This window comes from Cadophora gregata (assembly GCF_030347475.1).
Source record: "Cadophora gregata isolate MNR1 chromosome Unknown scaffold_5, whole genome shotgun sequence".
Lineage (NCBI taxonomy): Eukaryota > Fungi > Ascomycota > Leotiomycetes > Helotiales > Ploettnerulaceae > Cadophora > Cadophora gregata.
Window position 1 is genome coordinate 2,437,919 of NW_026695928.1, and position 19,792 is coordinate 2,457,710.

The window sequence follows — 19,792 nt, forward strand, 5'->3', positions numbered from 1 at the left end:
TCAGCACCTAACGATGAGCTTCGAGAAATCTCTTCCATCTCGGATATTTCTTGAAAATCAGCCACGGAGTAACGGAAATATGTCCTATTGGCATCATGCACGGGCGATGACTTAGAACGGGCTTGAGAATCACTACGATCATCCAGGTTCCTGAAGGGTATGCGAGGTTTTTTGCGAAGTGCAACGCCAATCATTTATCCATGCAAGAAAGCGGCGCGAAAAAGTCTAATAATCAGTGAGATACTATGCATATAGACATATTGGATCATTCATGGGCAACAAAAATTGTATATGCATTTTTTTTCTAAGTCACTTCATCACCAAAGTTTCCCACTTAGGCTCTCTACTCCCACGCTGGTTCATCGTCCTACTTCGGTAAATCCAAACTTGTCTTTAAGATGGCAGAACAGAAGCAAGCACCCGAGACTGTCGCAATTGTAGGGTCTGCATGTAGATTTCCAGGGGCGAGCTCGCCATCGAAGCTCTGGGACTTGCTTCACGAACCGCGTGATGTATTGAAGGAATTTGACTCTGATCGTCTCAATTTGAAACGATTCTATCATGCAAATGGCGACACACATGGATCAACAGACGTCCAGAATAAGTCTTACCTACTGGAAGAAGATCCGCGCTTATTTGATGCCTCCTTCTTTGGCATCAGCCCTGTGGAAGCAGCTAGCATGGATCCACAGCAACGTCTGGTCTTAGAAACAGCTTACGAAGCTTTCGAGTCAGCTGGAGTAACTCTTGATCAGCTCAAGGGGTCTTCGACTGCAGTGCATGTGGGTGTCATGACTGCTGACTACGCCAACATCCAGTAAGAACATGGTCGTGCTTGCTCCCGAAGTCTGATTTCACGTGCTGATTCTCCGTTCATCTAGACTTCGCGACTCGGAAACGGTTGGAAAGTATGCAGCAACTGGCAATGCCAACAGCATCATTTCAAATCGTATTTCCTATGTCTTCGATCTCAAAGGCCCTTCGGACACAGTGGATACAGCGTGCTCAAGCTCACTCGTTGCCTTGCATAATGCCGCCCAAGGATTGTTGTGCGGTGACAGCGACGCAGCGATTATTGCAGGCGTCAACCTAATTCTTGACCCATCGCAATACATCACAGAGTCCAAACTCCACATGCTATCGCCTGACTCTAGGTCTCGAATGTGGGATAAGGAAGCAAATGGCTATGCACGCGGCGAAGGCGTTGCAGCAATATTTATCAAGACCCTCAGCCGAGCCTTGGCGGATGGTGACCAGATCGAGGGGATTCTTCGAAGCACCGGTGTTAATTCAGATGGCCAGAGTTCTGGTATTACCATGCCTTACGCTCCTGCACAGTCCGCTCTTATTCGTCAGACTTATCTCCGTGCTGGCCTCGATCCAATCCTTGATCGGCCCCAATTTTTTGAATGCCACGGAACAGGCACTCAAGCTGGGGATCCCGTAGAAGCTCGTGCTATCAGTGATTCCCTTGTGAGTAATGTCGGAGATGACCAGAATCCTCTCCCTCTTTATGTGGGATCCATCAAAACCGTTGTAGGACATCTGGAAGGCTGTGCTGGTCTTGCTGGCGTACTGAAGGTGCTTCTTGCCATCAAAAACCGTATCATACCACCGAACCTTCTATTCAACGAGCTCAACCCGGCTATTGCTCCGTATTATGGGCCTTTGCAGATACCCACCAGATCTTTGCCTTGGTATGTAATTTCCAGCGCCACACTCTCCCTCATTTCCGTACAAGTTGGAATTGTAACGTGACCGACAAGATAAACAATGACTGACTCAATAGGCCCGTGTTACCTGCTGGTGTTCCACGCCGAGCTAGTGTGAATAGGTTAGTCTCCAAAGCCATTTGATGCTCTCCCCCGGTGCTTCGAGATTAGCACTTACATCAGCACAGTTTTGGATTCGGAGGAACGAACGCCCACGCGATAATTGAAAGCTATGACATCGATGAGATTTTGACGGAGAGCGAACATGGAGAATCCAGGGAAGGACCTTCAGGGCCTTTACTCTATTCAGCCCAGTCTGGAAATTCGTTGTTGAGGACTGTGCGTGATCATTTGGAGCACATGAGACAAAATCCATCTCTCAATCTCCAGGACCTGAGCTGGGTACTTCAGGTAAGGAGGTCCACACATCGATTTCGAACTCATTTTTCTGGTCTGTCTCGGGAGTCTGTTATGATGAACATGTCAAAGTTCATCGACAGCCATGCAAAACTTTCAAGTGCCGATATAGGGCACCAACCGCGTCTAGTGAACCTCAATGAAAACCCCGCTATCCTGGGAATATTCACCGGACAAGGGGCACAGTGGCCTGCTATGGGAAAGGAATTGATGGATATGTCCCCACTTTTTCGTAGGACAATTGAGAAGTGCGAGGCAGTCTTGAATGCTCTCCCAAGAGATCACGCACCAGCTTGGTCGCTGCAGACAGAGCTGCTAGCACATGATCAGACCTCCAGATTATCTGAAGCCGCCATCTCTCAACCTTTGTGTACCGCCGTCCAGATCGCCTTGATAGAATTGCTGGCAGCTTCAGGCATCTCATTCGATGCTGTTGTGGGCCACTCTTCCGGCGAAATTGCTGCTACCTATGCCAGTGGGATCATCAACCTCAAAGGCGCAATGCAAATTGCATACTACCGAGGTTTCTACGCTAACCTTGCAATCGGTACCGGTGGCGAGCGAGGTGGAATGCTAGCCGTAGGGATGTCGCTGGAGGCAGCAGCCAAATTATGTCGCCAAGAAAGGTTTGATGGCCGTCTGCACGTTGCTGCAAGCAACAGCCACCACAGTGTGACTCTCTCGGGAGACATCGATGCTATCAATGCCGCGAAGGAGAAACTCCAGGCGGAAGAGGTGTTTGCCCGTCCTCTAAAAGTGGATACAGCGTATCACTCTCATCACATGAAGCCTTGCGCTGAGCCGTATCTTCAGTCGCTCCTTGCTTGCGATATCGAGGTCACCAGGCCACGCCCCGGGACATGTATCTGGAACTCAAGTGTACGTGGAAACACAGAGCTTCTTAATGGAGATCTTGATTCCCTAAAAGGTCCATACTGGGTGGCAAACATGGTGAATGCCGTCTTATTCTCACAGGCAGTTGAGTCGTCCATTTGGCATGGTGGTCCATTCGATCTCGCTGTGGAAGTGGGCCCTCACCCAGCGCTGAAAGGGCCAGCAGAACAAACTTTCAAGGCGGCATACGGCCAGGCTCCTGTCTACGTGGGAGTATTGAAGCGTAACACTAGCGACGTGGAAGCTTTTACTTCGGCAATAGGTGAAATATGGGCACAACTTGGTCCGAAATCTGTTGACTTTGCCGGTGTTCACAAGGCATTTAGCATGTCTCAGCCAGCTGCTCGCAAAATGCTCAAAGCTCTTCCTAAATACTCTTGGGATCACGACAAAGTATATTGGCGCGAGTCTCGGGTTTCACGAAGATATCGTACTGGAAAAGACTGTTTTCACGAGCTTTTAGGACGACGTACACCAGACGACAACGACCATGAGCTGAGGTGGCGGAATATTCTTAAGCTGAGTGAACTGACTTGGCTCCGTGGACATGAAGTGTTGCAACAGGTCTTGATGCCGGGCGCTGGGTACATCTCAATTGCGGTGGAGGCCGGGAAACAACTCGCAGCCGAGAGTGGGAAGTCAATACGCCTGCTTGAGGTTGAGAATATGGACATTCTTCGGCCAGTAGTCGTACCAGACGACAACAACGGAGTCGAGACGCTGTTTACCTTGAGAATAATCAGTCCTAGAGCAGCTGATCATGGTGAGTCATTTTCTGGTTAACATTTATTCCGTTTGCAACGTTCACATATCAAGGATGCCCATTGCCATTGAGTCATGCTGAAGTTTTCTCGCAGTCGATATCGTGCGTGCACAGTTCTCGTACTATGTTTGTATCGATGAGTCCAAGGGATCGATGTTTCGCACGTCGAATGGCGAACTTGTCGTCCATCTCGGTCTAGCTGCAAAGGATGAAGACTCATTGCCAGTCAGCGGCTTAGAATATACCGATTCTCCTTCGGTTGATAGCGAAAGTTACTACTCACGATTCCAAGATATCGGGCTCAATTACTCGGGCCCATTCCGAAGCATCACTGAAGTCAATAGGTCTCTCAAATATGCGACAGCAACAGCCGTATGGGCCCAGGGATCGTTGAGCGAGCAATATGTCGTTCACCCAGCAATGCTCGACGTTGCCTTCCAAACCATGTTCATGGCTCGTGCCCATCCAGCCAGTCGACAAATTGCAGCTGCATTACTTCCTTCGCATATCGATCGCGTTCGAGTGAACCCGGACTTCGATACCAGCGCGAAAGCCACCATGAAGTTTGAGACTTGGGTTGTGCAGAAAAGTGCTGCTTCATTGACTGGAGATCTGAATGTCTTCCACCCCGAATCTGGAAAGACCTTGGTACAAGTTGAAGGCCTTTTATTGAAGCAGGTCGGCGAATGAGATGCATCTCTAGACCGTCCCGTCTTCTCGAGGACCATATGGGCCAATGACATATCTTATGGTATACCAGAGCTTGTCCGCAACGATATCTCAGATGCGGAGGGTACAAGCATTGCTGACGCATCCGAGCGTGTCGCCCTCTACTATATGAAGAGGATCCTCAACGAATTCAAGGGCTGGGATAAAGCACAAATTCAATGGTACCACCAACGGATGTTCAAAGCTTTCGAAACCCATATGGAGGTAATCCAAAGAGGAGAGCATCCTATCCTACCAAAGGAGTGGTTGGCAGACGATGCGACAGCATTGGAAGAACTGGAAATTGCCCATGGCGCTACAATCGAATTGGAGTTGATTCATGCCGTGGGCAAGAGTATGGCGAGTGTCGTCCGAGGCGAACAGCAGCTACTGGATGTTATGTTGAAAGACGACATGTTGAATAACTTCTACATGAACAGCCGTGCGTTTTCACCCATCAACCAGGGTATAGCCGAGGTGATGCAAAATATCACTTTCAAGTACGCTCGATGTAAGATTCTGGAGATCGGCGCTGGAACAGGAGGGACGGTATGTGATACTACCGATTGGCGATATGAAAAAGACTGACCAAGACGAAATTAGACATGGAGTATCTTGAATCAGATCAACAACGCATACGAATCGTATACATACACTGATATTTCAGCTGGATTCTTCCCGCAAGCAGCAACCAAGTTCGCAAACTTCGCCCACACAATGATCTTCAAGACTCTTGACATTGAAAAGGAGCCCTCGGCACAAGGCTTTCCAGCACATTCTTACGACGTTATCGTTGTCGCCAATGTTCTGCATGCCACTCGCAACTTGCAATCGACACTCCAGAATGTTAGGAGGTTGCTTCGACCAGGCGGATATTTGGTGATGATGGAGACCACAGGAACACAAAGCGTCCGGGTAACACTCATCTTTGGCGGCCTGCCCGGATGGTGGATGAGTGAGGAACCTGATCGACAACTGACTCCTGCTGTGTCTGCCGTGGACTGGGATGTACTTTTACAGGACAACGGATTTTCTGGTGCTGACACCGTTATACACGATCTACCTGACGAGAGCAAACATCTGAGTTCTTTGATCGTCAGTCAAGCTGTTGACGATGCCTTCATGCGACTTCGTGAACCACTTTCAGTCCCAGAAGAATCAACTCCTGTGAGCGAAAAATTGCTCCTCATTGGCGGAAAGAAGCTTTTGACGTCAAAATTGCTCGCAGAAATCCAGAAGGTGCTTCCAAGACAGTGGAAGAGTTGCATCCAAAAAGTCAGCAGCATTGATGACATCGATCTTGCTGAATGGACCACCGGAATGAACGTTATCTGCCTCCATGATATCGACGAAAGCTTATTCGCAAATTTTCTGACAGTGAAACGCATGGCGAACTTGCAAAGACTCTTGATGAGTACGAAAAACTTGCTCTGGGTTACCACGGCTGGAAAGTGTCATACTCCTCGAGGGAGCATGTTTCTCGGTATCGCACGGGTGGTGCCTTCTGAGCTCCCGCATTTGAATGTTCAAGTCCTCGGCTTGGAGTCTGGAGGAGCACCAGCGGCAGCAGCGAGGCACTGCATCGAAGCACTCCTGAGGTTGAGAGAAAAAGGAGGCGAGCAGGTTGATGAGGAGAAAAGAGTGCTGTGGTCGCACGAGCCTGAAATCAACATCCTCGCTGACGGCTCGGTTATCATTCCACGTGTACAGGCCGACACAACTATCAATATGCAGTAAGTGATCCAAGCCCGCGTAAGATAGAATAGAGAGCTTACATCGTGCAGATACAATGCATCAACGCGTTCAATAATAAACACAGTCAACGCGACCAGGATTCCTGTCCAGGCTGTTGCGGGAGCTTCCAAGATGATGCTTCAAGCTGTGGAATGTATTGATGAATCTGGCAACTCGGAACCCTTTCCACGCAGTAGAATACAAGTCCAATATTCTTTGCACGTCCCAAGCAGAAATGGAAGAAGCATGTACCTTGTGTGTGGAGTCAGCGGAGAAGGTGCAACAGAGTGTTGGTTTATGGCACTTTCTCTTGAGAATGCTTCGGTCCTCGATGTGAACACTGAGGATCTCGTTCCTATCGACCGCTACGATTGCACACCCGAGAAACTTGCCGAGACTGCCAGTCATATGTTTCTCAAAGCCATTATCAAAATCTCAAAAGATTTCAGCAAAGTACTCTGCTACGGAGCTGAGGAGTCATTGGCAGCCAGCATCGCATCCAGACTTTCGCAATCAGCAACTGAGATCCATTTCGCATCTTCGAGTTCAAGCTCTCCTCAATCGTGGATCAGAATACACGAGCAATCATCGAGACGAGCAACTCTCCTGAAGCTACCCTCAGACATAAATCTGTACATCGATTGTAATGCGGGTTTGAGGTCTGCGGAATCACAGGGATCAGTTGCTGCGAGCCAGTTGCTTCGAGCTTGTCTGCCTACAAGTTGCGTGGCCTTTGAATTCGACGCTGAACTTTTGCAAATCGATTTGGCCGATTGCAAGAAGCAGAGTCCAGTGCTACTCAGAAATTCATATCAGGACACCAAAAATTTCTCTGGACAGGAACGGCTCGCTTGCGACGTGATCGCAGCAAGTAATCTTTCCGGCGTTGCCGTTTCCTCGCTTCTCCACAGACGCTATGTGACTGATTGGCGACAACGAGAATCTCTCCCTTTGACTATCAGGCCGATGAACCTGGACAGCCTCTTCAAGCCAGACAAGACGTATCTCATGGTAGGAGCGGCTGGGGGTTTGGGTCTCTCCATATGCCGATGGATGATAGCAAATGGTGCAAAGTTCATGGTTATCACAAGTCGAAACCCGCAGCCCGATGCGGCACTGCTCGAGGATGCACGACGTGCTGGCGCGTTGATTCGAGTTATGAAAATGGATGTAGCGCAAAAGGGATCGGTCGATGCCGTTGTTCAATCGGTAAGGAATACCATGCCTCCAATTGTAGGCGTGTGTAACGCGGCAATGGTCCTCGCCGACAAACTGTTCCTTGATATGACTGTCGATCAGTAAGTCACCCCCACCCAACTTGCATTGGGGCAAGATGGCCAATACAGCCACCAATTTGGCGATGACCAGAATAGATCATGCTAATACTGACACAGGTTCAACGGTGCTCTCGCACCGAAGGTACTCGGTACTGAAAATCTGGATACCGTGTTCGCCAAGACACCGCTGGACTTCTTCATCCTCCTTTCGTCTGCTGGAACAGTCATTGGTAACGTCGGGCAATCCAATTATCACGCGGCAAACATTTTGATGGGCAGCCTAGTAGCTCAGCGACGAGCACGAGGCTTAGCAGCGTCTCTGATTCACGTCGGCTATATTGCCGACGTTGGCTACGTGACTCGTCAAGCACATCAAACGCAGCTGCAAGAACATTTCCGCAATGTCCGCTTGATGGCTCTTTCGGAGACGGATGTGCATCACGCCTTCGCTCAGGCCATCAAAGGAGGGAAACCTGGCAGCTCTGTGGGGTCTCATGAGATTGTCATGGGGATTGAGCCTCCAACGGAGCCGCTGGTTACGGGGAGAGAGACACCATGGCTCGTAAATCCACAATTCACGCATTTCGTCCCCAACGCACAGCAAACAAAACAGATTGACCGCGGTGGCATGGCTAGCTCTGGCAACATCAAGAGGCAAGTCATCGAGGCACCAACCGAAGACGACGCGATTGCTGTGGTTCTGGAGGCTTTTTGCAAGAAGCTAGAGTTTGTACTGCAACTACCAGCTGGGAGCGTGAAGGACAGTGCTCAGAGGGCTGTCATCGACCTGGGTATCGACTCCCTGGTTGCTGTTGAGATAAGAACTTGGTTCATCAAAGAACTGGGAGCTGAAGTGCCAGTGCTGAAAATTCTGGGAGGAGATACCGTGCTGCAGATCTGTGTACTGGCAACGAAGAAAGTCATGGCCGCCAACATGAAAACTCCAGCTGTTGTTACGCCAAATGAGAACCCAGTGCCGAAGGATAACACTCCTGCTGCAGCTAGAAAGTCCCGCCTTTCGACCGGTGATATCATTCCAGCTGAGACAAAAGATACTGGAGCAAGTCCATCACAAGAGTTTCGTCAGGATTTCGTCAAGAATGCTCTCGATTCTGACAGCACAAGTGGTACCGACTCTGAAGAAAACTCTATTGGTTCTATTGTTACCAGCAGGAGCGCAGGATCCAGTGTGACAGGGGACTCAATTCCCAAATTTGAGTTGGGCGATAAGGAGGCGGATTTGGGGCACTCTGGTATGTGAAAATTCAGTCCATAGATCGTTTTCTTCTACGGCTTCAAATAAATGCAAACAATACATGTTTCATCATGCTCAAAATCGTAGAAAAGTCTTTTGACCGGTCGTTTTTCGCCTCTTTGATTTCCAAGAGATCTTATGTCCCAAGTCATGGACGATTTTGCTAATACGCTCGAAGATGAAATAGCTGCAGCTATTTCGCCGAAAGATATGAGGGCAGCCGAGAAAGAGGCAGTCGTGGTGGAGACAATCCATGAGGGACCCATGTCGGCAGCACAAGCCCGAATCTGGTTTATGTCCAAGCATCAGGAGAGACCAACAGCCAACAATATGGTATTCCATTACCATGTTATCGGTCCTCTTAACATGGCCAGACTGCGACATGCATTGACCGTCGCAACACAACGTCATGAGAGTCTTCGCACTCGTTTCAATCTACGTCTCGGCGACGGGCAACCTATGCAGGGCGTTGTAGCATCCTCATTGTATGTAGTACACCACATCGCTTGTGCCGATGAGAGCGATTTGCGTGATGAAATAGCCCGAATGAAGGCAGTCGATTGGAACCTTGAAAAAGGACACACGTTCGAAGTGACTGTGCTTGGCCGAACTGCCGAAGAGCACGACATCGTTTTTGGTTACCACCACATCATTATGGATGTGATGGGCTGGTATTGCTTTGTCCGCGATCTGGATAAAGCATACCGAATGCATGCATTGGACACGAACACAGCAGGCTCGCCAATCGAGTATGCCAGAGTGGAACTGGAACAGAAAACGAAAGGGAGCTCTGAACAGGTCCTCTTTTGGCAAAACGAGTTTGCAACTCTGCCCGAGCCGCAAAAACGTTTGCCTTTTGCTAGACTGGGCACGTCGACGGAGCAAGGTACTTATGATGAGTACCGGGAGCTTGATCAGCCCCAACTTCACGCGATCAAGCGGATATGTCAAAATCTTCGAATCAGCTTATTCCACTTTCACCTCGCAGTGTTTCAGGTCTTGCTAGCTCGGTACGAGAGCACTGAAGATGTTTGCATTGGTGTCATTGATGCGAATCGAAATGATCCCTCGTACGCACAAACGGTTGGCTGTTTCGTCAACGTCCTTCCGATTCGGTCCCAGATATCAAGAGATGCCAGCTTTTCTGAAATAGCGAAAGCTGCCTCACAGAAAGCATTGAAGGTCTTTGCTAATACGCTTCCATTCGATATGATTCTTGATAAGGTCAAAGCTCGCAGATCAGCAGACACCACGCCTCTTTTCCAAGCTGCCATAAACTATAGGACTGGTGCAGTAAGTCATCTCCCAAGCCCGAGCGAGGGGTTTCTCAGCTATTTTGGGAGATCACACCTATAAAGGCGCTACTAGGAGCGAGAGATTTCCCTGCTGACTTTACTTAGGTATGGGACTTGCCTCTAGGCGAGTGTAAGATGAAACTATCGCTGACCGACGGCAAAGATGCCGATACTCCATACGACATCAGTCTGGGTATCTCCGAGACAGGTTCGGGGTGCGTCATCGAAATGCACTGCCTAAAATCCAAGTACACGACCGAAGGGTGCTTGATTTTACTCGACTCGTACCACCGCTTGCTGAGCGGTATTATAGCCGACGAGAATGTAGTTCTCAGAGATTTGGCAGTTGCCGATGATGCCCAAGTCTCGAGAGCGCTGGAGCTTGGAAGGGGTCCAGAGGTGGACTTTAGGTGGCCAGCGACCTTGTCCCAGCGGTTTTCAGACATATGTCGTTTGCATGCTAGAGAGAATGCCATCACAGACCAGGCAGGAACAATCTCTTACTCTCATCTGGCTGCACGAGTCAATGTGGTTGCAGACACGGTTCTGAGAATAGGGTGCAGTGCACGAACCCGTGTCGCTGTTTTGTGTGAGCCATCTTTGGATGCCATTGTCGCAATGCTGGCCATTTTACACATTGGAGCGGTTTATGTTCCTTTGGACACAAGCTGTGAGTAAATATCTTAGATTTTCTTAAGCGATTTTCTTTCAGCCCAAGAGACCGTGACTGCAGGCATCACCAAATTTGGATCCATCATTTGGCTGACATAGACTTGTTACACAGTGCCCACGGCCCGGCATGTTGCTATAGTGCAAAGCTGCAAACCGGCATTGCTTCTCTCGCACCGGGCTACGGAGGGTCAAGTCGAGGACTTACTCCATGAAATGGAAACGCCGGCAGGAGAAGCAGGCATGGAGTCCATTGCAGTCTCAGAAGAAACGGAGTGCCATCGGACAGTCGCTTGCTCGGCTACACCGGACGCATGTGCTATCTTGTTGTTCACAAGTGGTTCAACCGGTACGCCTAAAGGCATCCTTCTCTCGCAGGCCAATTTTGTCAACCATATTGCTCTCAAAACAGAAGCCCTTGGCCTCAAACAGGAATGTGTCCTCCAGCAGAGCTCACTAGGCTTTGACATGTCCCTAATACAGATATTTTGTGCGCTGGCGAATGGCGGTAGACTGGTGATAGCACCATCAACGATGAGAAAAGACCCCGTGGAAATGGCAGGTCTAGTAAACCGCAGTGGCATCTCTCTTACTATTGCCACACCCTCGGAATATCTTGCTTGGATGAGATACGGAATGGAGGCGCTGAGAAAGAATATGGCGTGGAGACATGCGTGTATGGGTGGCGAGCAAGTTTCTCGACAGCTCAAGATCGATTTCCGTCGTCTTGGTCTCGTGGGCTTACAATTGACAAACTGCTATGGGCCCACAGAGATTACCGCTGCAGCAACATTCCAACCTCTCGTAATCGGAAGAGACGATGGTGATGATGATGACGATTTGATGTGGTAGGTTGGCTATCTTTTGACATTCTATCTCACTTCCAGGTTTCGTGAGAGAACTCTAGTCTGACACGGTCTTTGACCTATTTCCTAATTTCGACCACCGTCTTGGTACTCTGAAAATGGCAACTTGTCGAATGGTCGTGTACTGACTCTGAGACATCGCGTAGGTCAGTCGGCAAGGCCATACCAAATTATTCGGTGTGCATTCTTGATGACGCGGGCCGGCCACAACCTTTGGAGCACACCGGTGAGATTTGCATAGGAGGAAGGGGAGTCGCAGCAGGCTACCTAAACTTGCCAGACCAAACGGCGCTCAAGTTTATTACCAACATGAGCGGTAGCACGAAAGAACAGCGAATTTCCGAACAACGAATCTATCGAACTGGCGACTGTAAGTAGCCCAGGCTTGTATTCCTTAAGTCCATGACCTTCAGTTTCGAGAGTCGAAAAGAGGAGCAGTGGTTTTTTCCTTTTGGCAGACTGCGGTGCATTATTGACATTCTTGCAGGTGGAAGACTCTTGCCAGATGGGACTTTGCTCTGTTTTGGCCGTTTAGATGGCGATACACAGATCAAGCTCCGCGGTCTGCGCATTGACCTTCAGGAAGTCGAATCAGCGCTTATGCTGGCTGCGGATGGTCTTTTCAAATCCACAGTTGTGTGCGTTAAGAAAGACGTGCTCATCGCCTATGCCACATTGTCCACAAGCACAGCAGAAATCACAGAAGAGAATCTGAGAGGCGTCCTGGCACGTCTGAAGTTGCCCCAGGCTTTCTGTCCAGCCACCATCGTGATCCTTCCCACGTTTCCCACCACGAGTAACGGCAAGCTAGATCGTAAGAAGATCGGTGCACTACCCCTCCAACTAAATCACGGTGGCCCAGCAATGACCTGCTCCTCGCTGGAGAAAATGACAGTTCGAGAAGGCGAGCTGCGCTTGTTGTGGGAACGCGTTCTCGGTCAAGCAACGACCGCAGCTCGCATTGTCCCATCTTCGGACTTCTTCTTATGCGGTGGAAACTCGCTGTTGCTTATGAAGCTTCAGGCTGCTATCAAAGAATCCATGGAGGTTGCAATCTCAACGAAAGTCCTTTACCAGACCAGTACCCTGCGGGAGATGGCAAAGTGCATTGAAGTGCAGCGGCACGAACTCGGCGCGCGTATTGAACAGTTCATCGACTGGCCGACGGAGACCGCAATACCTTCGTGGCTGCTAGAAGATATTTCGAACCTGGCCTCCTCGACGACGATATTGTCAAGAAAGAAAGATGGAATCGAAGTTTTGCTAACTGGGGCGACAAGTTTTCTTGGAAGCCGTCTTTTGCGCGCTTTTGTTCGATCGGCTGTGGTACGCAAAGTGCATTGTGTTGCTGTGCTAGGCGACGATCAACATCTCCTGTGTCAAGATGAAAAAGTTCACAGCTACACAGGAAGCTTGCTTTCATCAACACTTGGTTTAAGCATAAGCGAGAAGAAGAATCTGGAGCAGACAATTGACGTGGTAATTCATGCTGGATCGAACGGTCACTGCCTGTGAGTAAATCTCAAGCCACTTGGACTGAGAAATTTCTCATCCAGCGGTCTTCGAATACTGTTGGTTTCGTTGTACGAGTTCTAACGATGATATAGCAACACATACCAGTCGCTACGAGCGGCCAATTTGCTCTCCACCCACTTCATTGTCTCACTTGCGTTGCCCCGGTCTATCCCAATTCTGTTCTTATCATCCAACCGCGTTGCCCTACTGTCTGGAAACAATGCACCAATCCCAGGTTCTGTTGCTTCTTTCGCACCATCCACCGATGGCAGAGAAGGTTACACAGCGACAAAGTGGGCAAGTGAGGTCTTCCTCGAGAGAATTGTGACCCAACTGCAGACTACAGTCAAGCACAGACTTCAACCTGCATTGGCAGTGTCAATTCACCGGCCATGCGTCATTGTGAGCGAGGATGCTCCCAATTCAGACGCACTGAATGAAATTCTGCGGTATTCGGTCCTGATGAGATGCATTCCTCGTATGAAGAGGGCCGAAGGTTACTTGGACTTCGGACAGGTAGACACGGTTGTTGATGAGATTGTTGGCACCGGCTTGCAGCTTGCTCTGGGGCAACATGAAGACCGAGACATGGGTGCTTCGATTCATTTCAGACACCATTCAGGAAAGGTCAAGACTCCGATAAGTCAGTTTCAGAGGCACATGGAAAATGTATATGGAGGACAATTTGAGGCAGTGGACGTGACGGAGTGGATGGATCGGGCGACTCAGGCTGGGCTCGATCCGTTGATCGCAGCTTACTTGGAGGGTGTGGTTGATAGTGACGGTCCGTTGGTGTTCCCATACATGGGAGAAGAGTGATTGTGCTTTGTTTTCATAGAATTGCCTCGTTGACTTGAAATTGATTTGATGCACCTCTCTGTGTAAGTCGAATTCGCGATGTGACGATTGGGATGATAAGGTAGGTAGATCTTTGCTTCCCTGAGGTAGAGATGAGGTGTCAGGGTATCTACCTTATCCCCACAGTGCACGTGCCACTAAGCCGAAAAAGGTATAGGGAGCCACCGAGGCTTCAGTGAGTTTTCAGACTACTACCATCCCCCCCCCCCCTCCCTAAATGAATGTTACACTGCTGGATTTATGGGGCGGAGGCTCAGAAGTCTATACCTGAGTGGTCAAATAGCCTTGTCAACGTGAAGGCACGAGGGCTCGAAGCAGCGATTTCTGTTGGACAAACACCCTAGAAAGCTACCCACACTAACTCCAGTTTTCTAGAGATTTAACATTATTCAGGGGGGGGTAGTAGTATGGTTCCCTGAAGCGAGCACTATTCCTTCGCTTGTTAGAGGCTCGCTACAGTGAGCCTTACAGGGCCTCGAGGGGGTGTTCTTGGGGATAACAGAGGAGATTCAAGTGAAAGCCAAAAGAATTAGAAAGAAAGAAAAGGAGACCAGAGTCTAGAATAGCGAGGTACAGATCTGCAATCTGTCACGCTTGCTAAACAATATTACAAAGTTGAAGAGACGCACGTATACGTATTCCTCGACGCTGTCAGTCATCTCGGTATATTCCAATACCTCACCACTTTTGTCAAGAGCTGCCACTCTCAATTTCATCGCTCCGAGCTACCGTACAGGAACACAGCATCGAATCCCTCCTTTCCCATATCCTTGCCAACCGTAAACTCCTCTTCTGCCACCTGCAAAGAGGCCGCAATCTCGAGTCTCCACTTCGCAACCTGAGTAGCGCCATTGGAGAGAACAACTTGAGCCATCTGCGCATGGCTTACGTTGTTAAATCCCAAAAAGGTTAAATTCGGGATTCCCAGGCACTAGATACCCTCAATTTTGAAGTCCTATGGAGAAGGCACTACTTTGTCTTTGTGTCGAGGCTCTTTACTTTCTTTATTTCATGACAGTGTTGACAGTTTGGCCGTAGGACCTGATAGGAAAGTACATTCTTCCACTCATGAGTCACTAATAGCAAAACTTCTGAACACAAGAATAGAACGGGTAAAAGTGTGCAACTGTGTGGCAGCCACTTCGATGTTGATATCGAAACCCGAGCCACTATTGACTTCAAATGCTTGACCACTCGCTTAGCGAGACATTAAACTGACTACACAATTGCAAGAAGGCCAGTAAATAAAGCTCCAGTTGATTTTCCGAATCGGCACTACAGCGCCAATGGCGTTTGATGACAAAATCTGCGTCAAGCAAAGAGCAAAAGTATGGAGTTTCGTCACGTCACGTCCATCTCAATGCTTTGAAGGCATCAGCTCGTAATACTCTTGAAAATACTTTCAGAATACATTTGACAAATCTCGTAGGTAAGCTCTTCTTGCTGAAAAAAGAACTGACTACCGTGGATAAAATGACAGTGATGAGATGAATGAAAACCAAAAGCTCCATTTTCAAGAAATACAAGGCGTCAATACCTGTTCGAAAATGTTGAAGCTCATTTGCAAACACAGGACGAAGCGCTCAACAAAAGACTTACGAAGTCAGAAGGTGCTTTCGACATGTTACCAAAGAATCACCGGTCAGGCACTCTTACACAATCAGCCAGTATGCTTGTGCTCCATAATTCAAGGATGTCTTGAAGCAGGAGATATCTATATTTATATCTGCCGATTTCCTCCCCATTCTGGACCTTGGCTGCCTTCAATATTGAGTCTCAACGATGAGTATTCTCATGAGTAGTGAATCAACAGCCTCAGAGAACAGCCTGGGCAAATATTACATACACCCATTTCTCTTCTCCCACTTGCTTATGTATCTCAATCTGAAACCGAAAGTGTGAATAGTCCGCACAGACTATTAAACGTCTACTCCCTAACTTCCCTTGATCGCAGGACTGCATCACAAAACTCGGGAAAATCTTGATGGAGCATGCTGAGAATATTCCCTCCGCTGTTGATACTTACAGCCTCTATCTCAGCAGGAAAGGAAGGAAAAGCAAGAGAACATCCGATCGCCTGTAACCTCATCCTTGTCAACTCTACATTTATACTCACCAATTCCCGTTATCTATCGAGGTAGCACTGACCATCTCCAGCAAGTAAATAAAATATGACAATAACTCCCCTGATAACCAAAACAGAGAAAAAGACAGTCCCCACCAAGCTGACAACAGCTAGCTTCTTCCAAAAAACGAGCTCAAGAGCAGACCTAGCAGCTCACCGCATCAATCAACACTTCCAACATAAATCTCCAAATCTTCCTCACCCAGCCGTAGCACAGTAGGTACCGACCATCTCCACACTGCAGCAGACAGAGCACTCCATATATCATTGTCTTCATTCTTCCCGACTCCCACCCACTCCACAAACCACCCCCCAAAAACAAGGATGTTATACTCCTCCCTCACTTCACTCCTCAGCTCATCTTCCCAAATCGGAGCTAGCCTCCTAGGCTAGGCTGGAGATTCACTTCCTTGAGAAAAAGGATGCAATGTACGTATTACTGGTTGACTAAAGTTCTTTTTCTGAATGAAGATCTGAGGGATAAAGGGAAGAAATTGAGGGGGTGAGTGAAAGAGCCATGAGGCGAAAGATCAAAACAACATACTGTGTTTCAGATCAGAAGACATTCCTGGTGCTTGTATTCTCACGACTCCTTTTCAATTGCACTCGCCTTTCCCTTCCCATGTGAGCCCCAAGTCCAGCCAAGGGAAATAGCCCAGAAAATGGTGGTAGGTAGGATATAATACAGGAGGAATTATTGTAGCATTACAAACTTGCTTGATTTCCGACATCGCCGCCACGAAAAACAACACCAAAATAGAAACAGCCGACAACTCGATCTCCGGTCCCATTGTGTTGTGGTCCATGCAATATATACAGCAGGAAAAAGGACGAAATGGATTCAACCCGATGAATGTAAATGCAAATGTGGATGCGGATGCGAATGTGCTCCTCCATCAAATCGAGTTGTATGTTGGTCCACAAATAGTGCGACTCGCTCCGAAAAAATTCTCGTTAATCGTACAGATCCTCCCATCGCCATCTTTCTTCTTCTTCAAATGAAAGAAAGGATGGATGGATGGATGGATGCAGGAATAAAAACATTACAATATCGCTAATCAGCTGTCCATCAAATCGCTTGCCCACTGTCCCACCAAAGGCAACATTAAATCCTTATCCTCCCCTTTCCTCTCCTCTGCTCAATCACTCTCAAGCACCAATCCTCACGTATCCCTGCACGACAGAGTTCTCCAACCCCTCCATACCCGTACTCATCCCGCGATCTCCATTCCCATTACTGCTCAGTCTAAAGCCCGCCGAGCCAGACGGCTGAGACACCGAGTCGGCCGTGCTCATGTTCATATCTACATAGCTCTCGTCGTCCTCCATATCTGCGTCGGCATCGGCGTCAGCATCGCTGCCCATGCCGTCCATGTCGTTGTTGGAGGGCGAGATCAGGTTCGAGGAGTCCATTGCTATGGTTGGTGTTGGTTGTGGTGTTGTTATCGTGGGCGTTGGTTGTGACTGCTGGGTTTGGACTTGGAGTGGTGGCTGAGGCTGGGATTGTGTTTGAACTTGGGGTTGAGAGTGATTTTGGTTTTGGTTTTGGTTTTGTGTCGGAGTCTGTTGTTGCTGTTGTTGCTGGACTGGAGGCTGAGGAGGCAGGCTCGCTGAATGCGAGGATCCTCCACTAAGACTCCGCTGCGCTGATAATCCGTTACCAATACCATTGCCCCTGGCTTCCCTTACAATGCCTTTCCAGCGGCCAATGACTCGCTCAACAAGCACATCTAGATGGACATGCCTATCCGTCAATTCGAAGCCTTTGCTCAACGTGTGTAGTCCCTGATCACCCAGCACGCGCATCAGCGGCTGTTCGAATGGGATCGTGCTAGGAGGTTGAAGTTTGAACTCCCTGGGATGTTGTAACCGGCTCAACTCGTCGACCTGTTGCTTCAAGTGTGCCGTTTCTTGCTTGTGGAAATCCCGCTCCTTCTTCAGAGTGTCTATCTCTTCTGACTTGCGGCCCAGGCCTCTTGCTAACTCCAAAGTCCATATCTCACTACGCTTCGCTTGGGGCAGAGAGTTCCAGTGTGTGAATACATTGTGTAGGTGTTGTGAGACTTTGGCTTCGAGTTCCGAGGCTGCAGCTTCTGCTCGTTGGGCTATTTCGGTTGGGTCCTCGTGCCCTGCAAACATTTCTGGGGGTGGATAGGAGAGGTCTTCTGTTGGGGCGGTATTTGCTATTGCGACTGAGACATGCCAGCTGTGAAAGGCAGAGGAGAAGTGCTCGACTAAGGCGTGGTATTGAGTTTCGTCTGGGGGTAAAATCGACCAAGAGGTGGCGGAGGGAATAGGGGTTGATTGGAACAGCGTAGGAGGTGGTGGGAGGCAGCGGAGCGTTAGAGCTGGGAAGTCCAGGGTCAATGGATCGTAGTCAAATATTGAAGGGCCATCAATACGTTGTCTAGAAGTCTTAGCATTCTTGAAAAGTGGAGTCATTGGAGGCAGTTACATACTTCGCAGCTCGGATTGACCCCATAAGCTCCCTTAATGCCAATTCAGCAGCTTTAGCATTATCCAGGGCATCTAGCATCTTCTGCTTCTGCTCGAAGGTGGTCTTTGCCAACATCTGCTTGCTAACAGATCTGCTTCTCGGTTCTAGCCTCCTGTTTGCATCCCGTTCGTCGCCATCCCAACTCCTCGAATCGCTGGTCCTAGGCGGCGGAATATTGTTCATGACACCTGTGTTCTCCCATGTGCCCTTATTTATGAAGAAACTTGGCTTCCCCTTGAAATTGACCATGTCTCCAGCACCTTCATCTCTCCTTAAGCTTGGTGATCGATTCCCCTGACCGTCAGACTCGGGGCGTGGACTCCTCCTATCCTGAGCAACAGGTGTACCCGCAGGTGTAGAATCCTCTCTCCTTGACGTTGAATTCCTCGGCTGTCTCCTTGTGATCCCTCCTCTCAGCTTCTTGATCTCGTCTACATCATGAACCCCATCTGCCGGCTTGGGGTTCTTCTCCTTTATGTAAAGATCGAGATGGCGTCCCAGGGAGGAGGATGTGAATTGCTGGTGACAAAAGGGACAGGACTTGTCCTTTGGGGCTCCTGTCTTGCTGCCATTGACGGAGAGGTCTGCCGTGGACCCAGGGGTACCCATTTGTTCGGCCATTTCTGTACGCGCTTGCTCTGCGGAGGTGGGAGGTTTATGATCGCATTTGGTGGATGTTGGATTGGGATTCGTATTAGATAGAGACTTATAGACAACAGAATGTGTGAAGAATTGAAATATCGAATGGTAAATGGAGGGGATCAAGGAAAGAAATTAGACTTCGCAAGTGGGAATCTAAGGGGCATGCAGCTTTGTTGTCCTGGGGGGAGAGGGCTCATATTATTTCGCTTGCACTCAGGGATGGCGCCCACACCCCTGCCCTGCTAGACGCAAATCATCCGTCTGGTCTTGGTCTTCCAGAAGGAACAGCAACACAAACACGAGGACTCGAGAATATCCTGAAACATAACAGGAGGATCCTGTGCTCTCAAGGTTTATTTATATGAGGAGCAACAGGATTAATTGCACAGATTTATCTGATAGATGGCTGGAGAAAACATTTCACAGTTCTGTTGAGTCTCGTCTGCGGCACGTATCTATCACTTATGCAAGCTATTTTGGGATGTTGGGTCGACACTTGGAAATCAAGTCTATGCTTTTCTCTCTACGAACCGCTTGATGCACGCCACCAACCAATACCGGTATC

At 48.9% G+C, this 19,792-nt stretch overlaps 2 protein-coding genes across 2 annotated transcripts; one reads left to right on the forward strand and one right to left on the reverse strand.

The window, feature by feature from the left end:
- Positions 1–398: 398 nt before the first annotated feature.
- Positions 399–13,924, forward strand: PKS10_1 (polyketide synthase; the record flags this gene model as incomplete). Its single annotated transcript, XM_058505217.1, has 15 exons — positions 399–817; positions 882–1,697; positions 1,790–1,834; positions 1,901–3,786; positions 3,881–4,464; positions 4,606–5,043; positions 5,098–6,227; positions 6,279–7,526; positions 7,623–8,758; positions 8,939–10,053; positions 10,161–10,725; positions 10,840–11,572; positions 11,737–11,960; positions 12,078–13,101; positions 13,198–13,924. The coding sequence occupies 15 exons, from the start codon at positions 399–401 to the stop codon at positions 13,922–13,924; spliced, it is 12,090 nt and encodes a 4,029-aa protein (XP_058359774.1).
- A 3,313-nt stretch (positions 13,925–17,237) lies between these two features.
- On the reverse strand, positions 17,238–19,206 carry ONS95_011591 (uncharacterized protein; the record flags this gene model as incomplete). Its single annotated transcript, XM_058505218.1, has 2 exons — positions 17,238–18,495; positions 18,548–19,206. The coding sequence occupies 2 exons, from the start codon at positions 19,204–19,206 to the stop codon at positions 17,238–17,240; spliced, it is 1,917 nt and encodes a 638-aa protein (XP_058359775.1).
- Positions 19,207–19,792: the final 586 nt, after the last annotated feature.